Source organism: Colobus angolensis, unplaced genomic scaffold (assembly GCF_000951035.1).
Source record: "Colobus angolensis palliatus isolate OR3802 unplaced genomic scaffold, Cang.pa_1.0 Scaffold345, whole genome shotgun sequence".
Taxonomy (NCBI): Eukaryota; Metazoa; Chordata; class Mammalia; order Primates; family Cercopithecidae; genus Colobus; species Colobus angolensis.
Window position 1 is genome coordinate 1,356,263 of NW_012116766.1, and position 12,274 is coordinate 1,368,536.

Sequence of the window (12,274 nt, forward strand, 5' to 3'; positions counted from 1 at the left end):
AAAAGTCTTAATTTATTCTTTTCCCTGTCCAAATAGCCTTCCCCTAAACAATACACATTAAAAAGATTTCATTGAATTATAAAGAAAAGTAAGCTAAAGTAACTGAAAACAAGTTTTGAAACATTCTGTAAAGATAAGTGTGCATGTATTTGATAAGATGTGGTCAATGGCAAATCAAGTTCCCAAAAGTTACTGTGGAAGAAGTTCCTCCAAGGCTTTTAGAATCTTGGGTGTTACTCTGATAAATACGAACTAGCACAAGGTCAGAGTTTGGGCAGCTATTCCTACCATAATGTGGATCAAATACTACCCTGTACTGCAGACGTGGCACCTCAGATTTATCTGAACTACGGCTTCATTCTTCCATTATCAACCATCAACTCAGTCCTTGTTTCAAAATGTCTTTTCCTAAAGTATCTCTTCTTATTCAATCTCTCTGGCATCCATTTATTTCAGACACTCAACTTCCTAGCCCTACATGCTAAAATATCTATCACAGTATCTTGTTTTTTAGAGACTGGTCTAAGAGCTTGCATCAGAATCACTTGGAATGCTTGTTAAAACATGTCCTTCCCTAGACCCCATACCATAGACAAATACTGTCCAATAAAAATATATGAGTCACATACATAATTTTAAATGTCATGGTAATCACACTGAAAATTAACTAAAAAGAAGCCAGTGAAATCATTTTAATAATATATTTTATGTAATCCAATGCATGTAAAATATTCTTTTAAGATGTAATCAATTAGAAAACATATCAACATAATACTTTATATCCATTAGTTTAGATATCTTTGAAATTTGGTATTTTAGACTTGCAGCATGTATCAGTTTGGATCAGCATACTTCAGGCGCTTCAGTGTGGCCTGAACCAGTTCTAGAGAAGGTGGAATAAAAGCCAGGAATTTACAAAACACACAGGTAATTCTTCTACATGATCGAGTTTGAGGTTACTACCCTAGACTGTCCTGTACACAATCCATTCTACAACTATTACTGAATTAACATTTTTAAAAAATGCCCTTTAATTATGTCAATCCTAAGAACCTAGAAAACCCTGGTACCCCCTATAAAATCAACACAGATGGGTATTCACAGTTCTCTAAAAGTGACCTCATTCATCCATCCAACCTACTCTTCAATTAGAAAATGTTTTGGATTCTTCCATAAAGCTTTCCTAAGCAAATATTCATTCATTCAACAAACATTTGTTGAAAACTCACTAAATGCCATCATGGATCTTACAGGTGTTAAAAATAAATAAATAAAATAAACATGGAAGTCACAGTTTAGATATACATCAAGGCCAACTGCCCATAACCACATAACCGAAAGCTTAAGTCATCCTGATTTCCCTGAAATGCTCTAATCATAAACACAAAACACAAGCTTTACATTTTTGTTAGTATGATTCTGTGAAATTAAGCCAATCAACTATAGACAAATCAACTTAAACAGCTGTTTGCCCCCTCAAAAAAATCTTAATGTATAAGAACCAATAATGGAAAAGCTCCAAATGCTTCCTCCTTTATCCTTATAAGCTGTGCCATTACTGCTGAGTGCAAGCTTCTTACCACCCTTCCCGCTTGGTTTGAAGTCTCCCAGATTCTGATCTGTACTTTTTCTATGACAATCAACTTTTAGATTCATCCTAATTTTATTTTTGATACAAGAAAACAGATCAGGTATAACATAAATCATTAAACAATTTTTTACAATAAAAGAAATGTTCTGAAGTAGCACTATGAATGCTATGAAAATACTTCAGAGAAGTCCTTATACAGTTCTGAAGGGCCAACGAAAATGTCTTTAAGCAAAGTAACATTTAAGTTAAGAAAGAGTGTGAATATAATTAGTAATCTGAGCAGATAAAGTGAAATTTCTGGGTAGAGAAGGAATGTACATTATGGAAAGCACTAAGGTGGAAAACAACATGGAGGTCCAAGTTATTGAAAGGAGCAGACAGACGAGGAAAGTAATCTGATAGGGGGCTTCCCATGCAGGCAGAAACCAGATAAGGCCAAACTCATGAGCTTCCAATTTTCATTAAAAAAAAAAAAAAAAAGTATAAATATTTAAACCAAAGTAGACTACAAACTCCTCAAAAGACACAGACCATTCCTTCTAAACCTCATGTCTTATGTCTCCTCATAGGGTACAGATATTTAGTACTTCCTCTGTACACAGAAAAATCGTAATTATGCCAGTCATTTAATTTCTAGAATTTTCAGGTTACACTAAATTATTTGTAGCTTCAGGTAACTTAAAAACTACAATACCATGAAACTCAAGAAAATCTTCCCGGAAGTGCTGATTTTTTAACATCAAGTTCCTTAGAAACGAGAGGCAGTTTTTATGTGGAAAAACATGGGCACCATGTTCTACCAGCGTGATGCCAAAATTCTAGCCTACCCAAGCTCCCAGTGGAAGGCGTGAAGGACATCTAACTCTTTTGCTTCTTACTCCTCACTTTCCCTGATACTGTTCTTCATATCAAGGATTGTGATTTGTACACACAGAGATGAAAGGATTTAAGGAAAAAAAATTTACTGGGTCAAGTCAGCCTGCAACCTATCACACCCATCCCTTACTCTTCAAACTGATCAAACATGATATACAACACTGTACAGGCAGAATTCTAAGACAGTTCCCCACATTCCTGGCCCCTAGAGAGCACATCTACATAATCCTCTCCCCGGAGTTTGGGTAGGAAAACTACAAATATGAGCAGATATCACTTCTGGGAATAGGTTCATCAAAAGGGAGATGTGACTGGGTCTGACTTAATCAGGTGAGCCTTTAAAAGGGGCTGGGGTCTCCCTGAAGTCACGGTGATGGGAAGTGTAAGAAGGCTTGTGGAAGGGCTAGCTGACAAACATACAGCTGGCCTCTGGCCAACAGCTGGCGAGACAAAATGGACCTCAGACTAACAACCCCAAGGAAATTCTGCCAGAGGGCTTAGAAGGAACCCAAACCTCAGATGAGATCCCACTTGCAGACCCTTCGATTTCAACCTTGTGTGACTGAGCAAAGCAGTCGTCAATGCCACGTCCAGACTTCTGACCTACAGGACTGAGAAAACGAATAGGTGTTGTTTTTAAGCCACTGATGTGTGGTAATTCGTTATGCAGCAAACGGAAAACCAACAACACTCAAGTATTTCTCTTATAATGTCTGGCAGATATGAAAGTTTTTCAGGCGTCATTTTACAAATATCTTCCTAGCTGCTTTAAGAATAAACTTCTTTCAAAATGGACATGAACATTAATTGTGCAATATCTCCTTAATAATTCTCACCCTTTTCAATGAAAAGTCATTGAGTTTGGTGAGTCAAGATTCACTGAAAAATTCTTCAATGTTGATGGGCCTCTTTGGTGAGGTGACATTATTCCTGTCCTGCCCTCTAAGGGTGGGCAGGGTGGACAGAACGCAGCCTGGACTTCCGGATGTAGCCCCCTACCGCCCGACTTGCCTACCCCGCTGGCCTCAGAGGGGTGGCCCTAAGCCCAGGACAGACGTGGACAAAGGGCAGAAAAAAGGATGCAGTTCTCTTTAATCCCTAACCCAATTTCTCGGCAAAAGCCGCGCTCCCACACAGAAGGCGAACCCTCTAAAGCTGTGGGTTGGCTGCCGTGCACGCAGTCGCTTCAGGAATTCCCAAAGCATCTAGCGGAAGTTTAGACCTTTCACTAGGGGTCACATGGGCCAGTTCGGGCGCAGCTGGCAAACAGTTCCTTTCAGTTTGAAAGTATCGTTGAAACTCGGAAACTGTGCTCCTTGGTCTTTCAGTTCATATGCCTAGAGAGCGGCTACTGAAATTGGAATCGTCATCTTCTTCCCTCGGCCCCAACTAGTAAACCACGACCAGAAGACATAACCTAACCTACACCTACCGGAGTGTCACACCCGGCAAGCTCGAGCAGGTCCACCAACGGGGCCTGCGCAAACCGGCCGCTCCCGCGAGATCGCAGGAAGGCGGAGAGAAAGGGCAGGACCCCGCCGCGTGGGGCGGGGCTTAGAGGCTCGTCGCGCCTGCGCAGAGGACCGGACGACGTGCTGCGTCGTTACTTTTGAAACGCTTGGCGGGGAAGTGCTGTGGGAGCCGCTGTGGTTGCTGTCCGCCGAGTGCAAGTGCGTGCCTTTGTGTCCCTGGCCATGGCGCTGCAGCTCTCCCGGGAGCAGGGAATCACCCTGCGCGGGAGCGCTGAAATCGTGGCCGAGTTCTTCTGTAAGTCCTCGCGCAGGCCAATATATTGGGGGGAACTGAGTCGTGGCGGCTCAGTGGGCCCACAGCTCGGCCTCTGAGACCGGAGAAGTAATCTGGGGAGCGGCGGCTGCAGGCTGTTCCTCCTGACGCATTGCTATAACGTGGAGCTGCAGGCCTGCATGCTGCTGGGGCCTACCTCGCGGCGTAGCCTCTTCCAGAGCGTTTCTTCCTTTAAGTGCAGATCCGTCCCACCTCCCACCCCTTACTTTCCATTACAGGACACAGTGTGACTGGGGTGGGCCCCAGTGTAGGTGTGTGTGTGTGTGTTTTTTTAACTGCGAGAGCACCCTCACCCTCCCACTCTAAGTGATTATTAAGCATGAGGCTGGCGGTAAACAAGACTTTGGGAACCCTTGTTCTCGAACAGGCCAGCTGCACGTTGTAAAGGAACCTGGCAGGATTTGGGAGGGAAAGGGGAAGATACAGGCTTGTCTGGAGCAAAGTGACTATTCAGTCAGTTGCTAACTCGAATGCAACAGCCTATTTTGACATCCTCTAGCCTCATAATCTGAATTTGGACTTGGATTACAATGAGGTGAAATTTGGCAATAGTAGGTTGATACACTTTGCTTTTTTTTTCCTTGGCACGTGAAAACAATTATCTTTTTTACTTAGATGCAAGGATTTTTAATGCCACTGTGTACCTACTCTGCTTTCAGCAAGATACACGTGTGTTCAGTCATTTATAGCTGTATAGCCTAATGAAAATATAGCCACATCTAAATATATTTTATTTTCCAGAGTTATGCAGTGAGAATGAATTTTCTGTAACATTTCTTTTGCTTGCAGCGTTCGGCATCAACAGCATTTTATATCAGCGTGGCATATATCCATCTGAAACTTTTACTCGAGTGCAGAAATACGGACTCACCTTGCTTGTAACTACTGATCTTGAGCTCATAAAATACCTAAATAATGTGGTGGAACAACTAAAAGGTATTTAATCATTGGAAACAATTTGAGTCTTGCAGATTTTCTAGCATCTCAAATAGTCATTTTTCCGCTCTGCAAATAGAAGTGTACTCACATCTCAAATATATTTTAAGTTGAGAGGAAGCAAATAATATATAAAATGGAAGAAATCCACTCTTCCCCCACTGCATTGTGAGTGGGCTGAATATTTTGATGTTAGAAATCTGATATGGCTGAATAATAGTCTTCATCAACTCCCTTAGAAGTGACTTTTGCAGTTAATGTGGCCAAATGGAACAGGTTGGAATTTTGCATAATTATAATGGTGTTCACTATCTGAGAAAATATATACTACATATTCTCAGTATAATGTATTTTCTGTAACTAATTAGTTTTCTGTAGTCTAATGTTATCATTAGATTAAGATCAAGGAAATTGGATTCAACCAGATAAACTTCAAAAAAAAAAAAGGTTAGCTGCTAAATGACAGAACACTCATAGTTTTTTTTGTTTGTTTTGTTTTTCACGTATTTGTCGTTTTCAAAAACTCTGCCAGTGACTCAGTAAGCCTTTTCTGTCTGAACACTCGTTTTTCTTTATTTCTAGAAATTGCTGCATTACCTGTCGGGTGAATACTTGTTCTTCATCTATTTCTTTTTCCTTTCTGGAATTCCTGTTAGTTTCTCTTTCATGTTACCTTCCACTTAGGATTCTTATTTCTAATTTTTCAAATGTTTCTCCCATTTGATCTTCTAAAATTTTCAAAAGTACTACAGTGGCCATCTTTTTTTTTTTTTTTAATTTAGAAATTATTTCTTTTGTTGTCGACCAGAAATGTATCTTTGTTTTACCGTTTTTATTGCATTTTTACTAACCCGTTTTTAATATGCCCTTCCGGTAATGGCCGTGTGAACTTTTTTAGCTTGATAATTCTCTTTCAAGCTATACTATCCTCTAGATAAACTGTTAACATTGCCTTGCCTTTTATGTGTACAGGAGTGGAATGCCTCAACAACCTGTGGATGTCAGGTCTCAAATTGACAGGCAAGGGAAGATAGCCCTGTTGACATTTTGGCCTGGATATTTCTTTGGTGTGGGTGCTTTTCTGTGTGTTATAGAATGTTTACCAACATCTATGGCCTTTACTCACCAAATGCCAGTAACAAACCACCTTGCTCTGACAACCAGAAGTGTCTCCATAAATTATATTGCCAGATGTGCCCAAGGGGCCAAAATTGCCCTTGGTTGAGAACTTCTGCTGTAGTAGATTGGTATTGTCAAAATAGCAAGATGAGACCTCGTTTGGTGTGGGAATAGACCTCTGTTCTCAAGTGCACACAGGAAAGACATTGATAGGAGTGTCCACCTCTCCCAGAGTTGCATCCAAAATTGGGGATCAGGAATAAATCATCTGTAGTGATTCATAGGGCTGCACTGAGATCATTTGGCCTGGAACCTCTAGGCAACTATGGATGTATGTTTCCATCTTAATTTGCTAGAGAAGCAAGCATTGCCTAAGCCAATGGTTTTTAGGTTGTCTCCTTTGAGACTGCATTGATGACACTTCACATTATGTGTGTCTAGACCTTCCTATTTAACTTCTCCCTTTTATTTTAGTTAAAGTGGAAAAATTGCTCTTCCCTAGAGGCAAGTTGTTCTGTTTGTTTTTTGTTTGGAGTTTCACTCTGTCACCCAGGCTGGAGTGCAGTGGCGTGATCTCTGCTCACTGCAACCTCTACCTCCCGAGTAGCTGAGATTATAGGCGCCTGCCACCGTGCCCGGCTAATTTTTGTATTTTTACCAGAGACATGGTTTCACCATCTTGACCAGGCTAGTCTTGAACTCCTGACCTCGTGATCCACCCACCTCTGTCTCCCAAAGTGCTGGGATTACAGGCGTGAGCCACCACACCCAGCCAGTTGTTTTGTTTTGAATGTCATTTCCTCTAGCCTTTTTTAGGGTCTTGATCCTGTTCTCTCTTATATTTTCGCTTCTGTGTTTTGATTTTAATTATCCCCATGGGTTTCATCTCTCCAGTTTTAAAGGAAGAACAAATTCCCACCCAGTCTCTTCCTTTTCAGAGTGAAACTCATAAAAAGTTGTTGATAGATGCCAGGGATCACAAGGCTCACAGGCCGCATCCAACAGGTGGCCTGTTTTTGCACTGCCCACAAGCTAAGAATATTTTTACACTTACAGGTTTATTTAAAAATAAGCAACAGAAACCTTGGTGGACTATATGCCTAAAATATTTACTAATTACTCTGTTTCTTTACAAAAACTTAGCTGACTCCTGAATATGCTGTTTCAATTTCCAAGATTACTTCAAGGCTCAATCTGAGCCCCTGTTCTGTCTTTATAATTTCTCTATAGGTGATCTCTGACCTGTGTATAGCTTCACTAGCAACCTCTGTGTAGTCAACTCACAAACTTATATCTATCCCAAAGCCTCTTTCTCCAGACTCATATATTCAGCGGCTGTATCTTTATGTAGCTATCCCAGAGATAACGTACACTCAAGCATACCAAAAAGTAAATTTAGGATCATCTCCAAAACTGATAGTCTTTAATTTTCTCTCTGTCAATGGCTAAACCGTCCAAACAGAAATAAAAGAAACTTGGAAGCTGTCCCTGAATCATGCTTCTTCCTTACTACTATGACTCAACCCAATAAATTTTAACCATGAAATCTCTTACATCTACCTACTGCTTCGTCTCTATTAGTTTATCCTCCTACAAGCTTTCATTAACTCTTGCTTGAATTACTGATGGACTAACTAGTGTCTCTAGATCCCCTCTTTAACATCTCCAGTCCACTTTCCATATCACAGCTAGAATTATAGTTTTGAAATACAAGTCTAACTGCTTTACATCCTGCTTCACACACAGTAATGACTTCGCTGGTCTTGAAGTGCATATTTTTTAATTTGATACCAGGCTTTGCGTGGTCTGGCTTCTGTTAATCTTGCAAGGATTGCATTGTTTTGTTCTGTTTGTTTGTTTGTTTCTTGATTGCACTTGTAGTGAGCTGCTTCCAGTCTTCTAGTTATATGCTCTTCTCTTGCTAGTATTTGAGGCCTGTATCTTCTTTCCTATCCTTTTGCATATTTAATGCTGTTTATCCCTAGAGCTAAACTCAAACCTTTTCTGATCTCCCTAAGTGGCTCAAATTTTCCTCTTTTTATGCTCTCATTGCATCTTATATCTCTCTTTCATAGCAGCCATAACAATGATAATTTCTCATTTATTGGTGTGATGAGTAGATGAATGCCCATCTCCTACGCTTTTATCTTGGATTAGGATGAAAGTACCACATGTTCAGTATTCTGTCCTCAGTACCAATTACTGTACCTGGTACAGATACTGAGAATTTGAAAACAAGTTAGATTATTGATGGTGCAAATGTTCTTGCACGTAGGAGGAGGTCCAAGATAGCAGTGGTAGGAATTTGCTGAGGATAGGGAGTGGGACCTGAGAAGAGAGCTACTTTATGATGCTGTGGACCAAGAAAGATGCCTTCCTTTTTATGTGTTGCAGATTGGTTATACAAGTGTTCAGTTCAGAAACTGGTTGTAGTTATCTCAAATATTGAAAGTGGTGAGGTCCTGGAAAGATGGCAGTTTGATATTGAGTGTGACAAGACTGCAAAAGATGACAGGTAAGTAGGAATTACATTATTTCTACTTTGATATATTTTTTTCAAAATTTGTTTTTATTACTAATTGAGTTCTAATTATATTGAAATAGTTTTATATAAAATATAGTTTGTTTCTAATTTATATTTTCTAAGATATCCTCAGTCACCTGTGGAAAAGAATTGTGCTCAGTTTAACATATCATTGATTTGTATATATAATATAATTGCAACATAATTGCCTTTAGTCTAAATCAGTAATTTTCAAACAGTATTTATGGTGATATATACAAAACTACACATGATATACTAGATGAACCATTTAATGAATTGTTCTAAGATATTTTTAACTATAAGGAATGATATTAGATTCACACAATTTATGATGTAGCTCTGCTGTACTTCCTTTAATGCCATCTACTTCCTAAGACACTTCATAAATTTCTGAAAGTTCCAGACTCCCTGGAAGAGAAGTGTCTGTCTTTATACTCTAATGTTTAGCATTGTCCTAGGCGTGCTTTTCTATAAACTGGGAACCATTTCTTATAGTGAAATATAGTTTGCTTCTGGAGGCTTTGGTTTATTTTAGGAAATTTTTAGCTTATAAAATAATTTGATATACAATTTAATATTTTATTTGAGAAAATACGAAATAAGACATTTAGGCATTACTAAAAGTGCCGAAATGATTATACCAATTAAATATTTTAGATATCATTTGTTATTTTATTTCAAGAGATGAAGTTTCCTGAACTTGAAATGATTGGCAGATTTTCTAGTCATCTGATATTAAATGACCTGACACTAAGACCAGCTCTAAAAGATGCCTGGCAGGATAAATGAAGTAATAAGGATGTATGTTGTGGCTACTAGGTTATAGGTCCAAAGGATACTTTCACTCACAGTTTTTACAAACCTCCTTTTTAAAGCACTGTTTATTTGATGTTGAGAGCATTTAATCAAATAAATAATCTTACCACTATGAAATAACTTAAAACCTAAAATGAATTAATTGATTTGATTTTTTTTGACAGTGCACCTAGAGAAAAGTCTCAGAAAGCTATCCAGGATGAAATTCGTTCAGTGATCAGACAAATAACAGCTACAGTGACATTTCTGCCACTGTTGGAAGTTTCCTGTAAGTATTATACAACTTCTTGTTGAATTAAATTGATTGGCAAAAAGACTAAGCTACTGCCTTTATCACCCCTTTATTCAATTTTTCTTGTCAGATTTATGTAATATAAATTGAAGAAAAAACGTTATAAACCAAAATTAATGTATCACAGTCTCCCTTTCCACAGGGAGACCCACAGTGACTACCTGAAACCATGGATAGTATGAACCCTATATGATGTTTTTCTTATGCATACATACCTATGATACAATTTAATATGTAAATTAAGCATAGTAAGAGTTAATAAACTGGAGCAATTATAACAATAATATGCTGGCATCACTATTCTTGTGCTTTGGGACTTTTTTGTTTGTTTGTTTGTTTGTTTGTTTGAGACGGAGTCTCGCTCTGTCGCCCAGGCTGGAGTGCAGTAGCGCGATCTCGGCTCATGGCAAGCTCTGCCTCCCAGGTTCACACTATTCTCCCGCCTCAGCATCCCGAGTAGCTGGGATTTCAGGTGCCCGCCACCATGCCCAGCTAATTTTTTGTATTTTTAAGAGAGACGGGGTTTCACCGTGATAACCAGAATGGTCTCGATCTCCTGACCTCGTGATTCGCCTGCCTCGGCCTCCCGAAGTGCTGGGATTACAGGCGTGAGCCACCGCGCCTAGCCTTGGGACCATTATTAAATAAGATAAGGGTTACTTGAACACAATCACTAAATTGCACAGAAATTAGATACAATATTTTCTTTATTAAGAGAAATGTTCATTGAGCAAAATAAATTAGTGATTAGAGACCAAACCAAATGACCTTTTCCAGCAGTGAGTTGTTCAAAATAGAAGAGAGGCAACAAGATTAGTTTTACTTTTAGAAAATAATGTACTTTAATGATCTTATCCCCAATTTAGGTTCATTTGATCTGCTGATTTATACAGACAAAGATTTGGTTGTACCTGAAAAATGGGAAGAGTCAGGACCACAGTTTATTACCAATTCTGAGGAAGTCCGCCTTCGTTCATTTACTACTACAATCCACAAAGTAAATAGCATGGTGGCCTACAAAATTCCTGTCAATGACTGAAGATGACGTGAGGAAAATGTAGTTGTAATTTTGAAATTTGGTTTTCCTGAAATCAAATCATCTATAGTTAATATGTTTTATTTCATTGGTTAATTTTTACATGACAAAAACCAGAATGATACTTACTGAACTGTGTGTAATTGTTCCTTTTCTTTTTTGGTACCTATTTGACTTACCCTGGAGTTAACATCATTAATTTATTGCACACTGTTCAAAAGGAACCAGGAATTTTTTTTGTCAAGGCTGTGATGTATATTCCTTTGAAGATAGTAACTGTAGATGGAAAAACTTGTGCTATAAAATGCTTTCCTAAATCAGATGTTTTGGTCAAAGAGCTTGACTCAGTATAGGTAGGGAGATACTTAAGTATAAAATACAGCAAAGGAAGTCTAAATATTCAGAATCTTTGTTGAGGTCCTGAAAGTAACTAATAATCTATAAACAATGAAATATTGCTGTATTAGCTCCTTTTGACCTTCATTTCATGTATAGTTTTCCCTAATGAATCAGTTTCCAAATTTGACTTTAATTTATGTAACTTGAACCTATGAAGCAATGGATATTTGTACTCTTTAATGTTCTGTGATACAGAACTCTTAAAAATGTTTTTTTGTGTGTGTGTGTTTTATAAAATCAAGTTTTAAGTAAAAGTGAGGAAATAAAGTTAAGTTTGTTTTAAAAAGAAAATAAAAAATAAAATAAAATAAACCAAAGCTAGGCAAAGAGAAAAAATGGAATATGAAGAAGCTGGCTTCTGGTCCACCTTCTATACATACATACTAAATCATATAGTCCAATTTTCCTCCCACAATTCCAGACCACAGTCCACAGGCCCCCAAAAATATCAAAGCTCAATTATTTGGTATATTATATGGTACACATATCAGGTTTCTTAGTTGTAAGCAACAGCAACTGACTATTGGTATTTTAATTGGAACAGGAACAGATGGGTAGCTCAGAACATTGCTAGAAAGACTGGAAAGCAAGCTTGAAAAATGAAAAGCTTGGCAGTCAGATCCAGGGCCAACTGTCACCACAAAGTCAGTCTGGTGAGCAGACAACTTCTTCTGCCCCAAACCTTATGCTGCCACCTGCACTGTCAAGCCACTAGACCTGGTCACTATTGGATGCCATCTTTACCACCTTTATCATGGCTGCGCTAGAAATAGATGACCCTGCTGAGAAAGCGAGGATATGGCCTTCTCAGACTTATAAGGAAAAATTCTCTAAACATAAAGGGTTCAGACGGTAGCC

At 38.6% G+C, this 12,274-nt stretch overlaps 1 protein-coding gene across 1 annotated transcript; it reads left to right on the top strand.

The window, feature by feature from the left end:
• Nucleotides 1-3,308: 3,308 nt before the first annotated feature.
• On the top strand, nucleotides 3,309-11,698 carry MAD2L1 (MAD2 mitotic arrest deficient-like 1 (yeast)). The gene is made up of 5 exons (XM_011952702.1): nucleotides 3,309-4,234; nucleotides 5,063-5,209; nucleotides 8,723-8,843; nucleotides 9,854-9,957; nucleotides 10,848-11,698. The coding sequence occupies exons 1-5, from the start codon at nucleotides 4,162-4,164 to the stop codon at nucleotides 11,018-11,020; spliced, it is 618 nt and encodes a 205-aa protein (XP_011808092.1). The 5' UTR covers nucleotides 3,309-4,161; the 3' UTR covers nucleotides 11,021-11,698.
• The last annotated feature ends 576 nt before the right edge of the window (nucleotides 11,699-12,274 follow it).

What these genes read in the sequence shown, in the direction of transcription:
- MAD2L1 (XM_011952702.1), top strand. Translation starts at nt 4,162, where the DNA reads ATGGCGCTGCAGCTCTCCCGGGAGCAGGGAATCACCCTGCGCGGGAGC. An exon ending in TGTGGTGGAACAACTAAAAG is followed by an intron (nt 5,210 to 8,722) that starts GTATTTAATCAT and finishes TATGTGTTGCAG; the next exon opens with ATTGGTTATACAAGTGTTCA. An exon ending in GCCACTGTTGGAAGTTTCCT is followed by an intron (nt 9,958 to 10,847) that starts GTAAGTATTATA and finishes TCCCCAATTTAG; the next exon opens with GTTCATTTGATCTGCTGATT.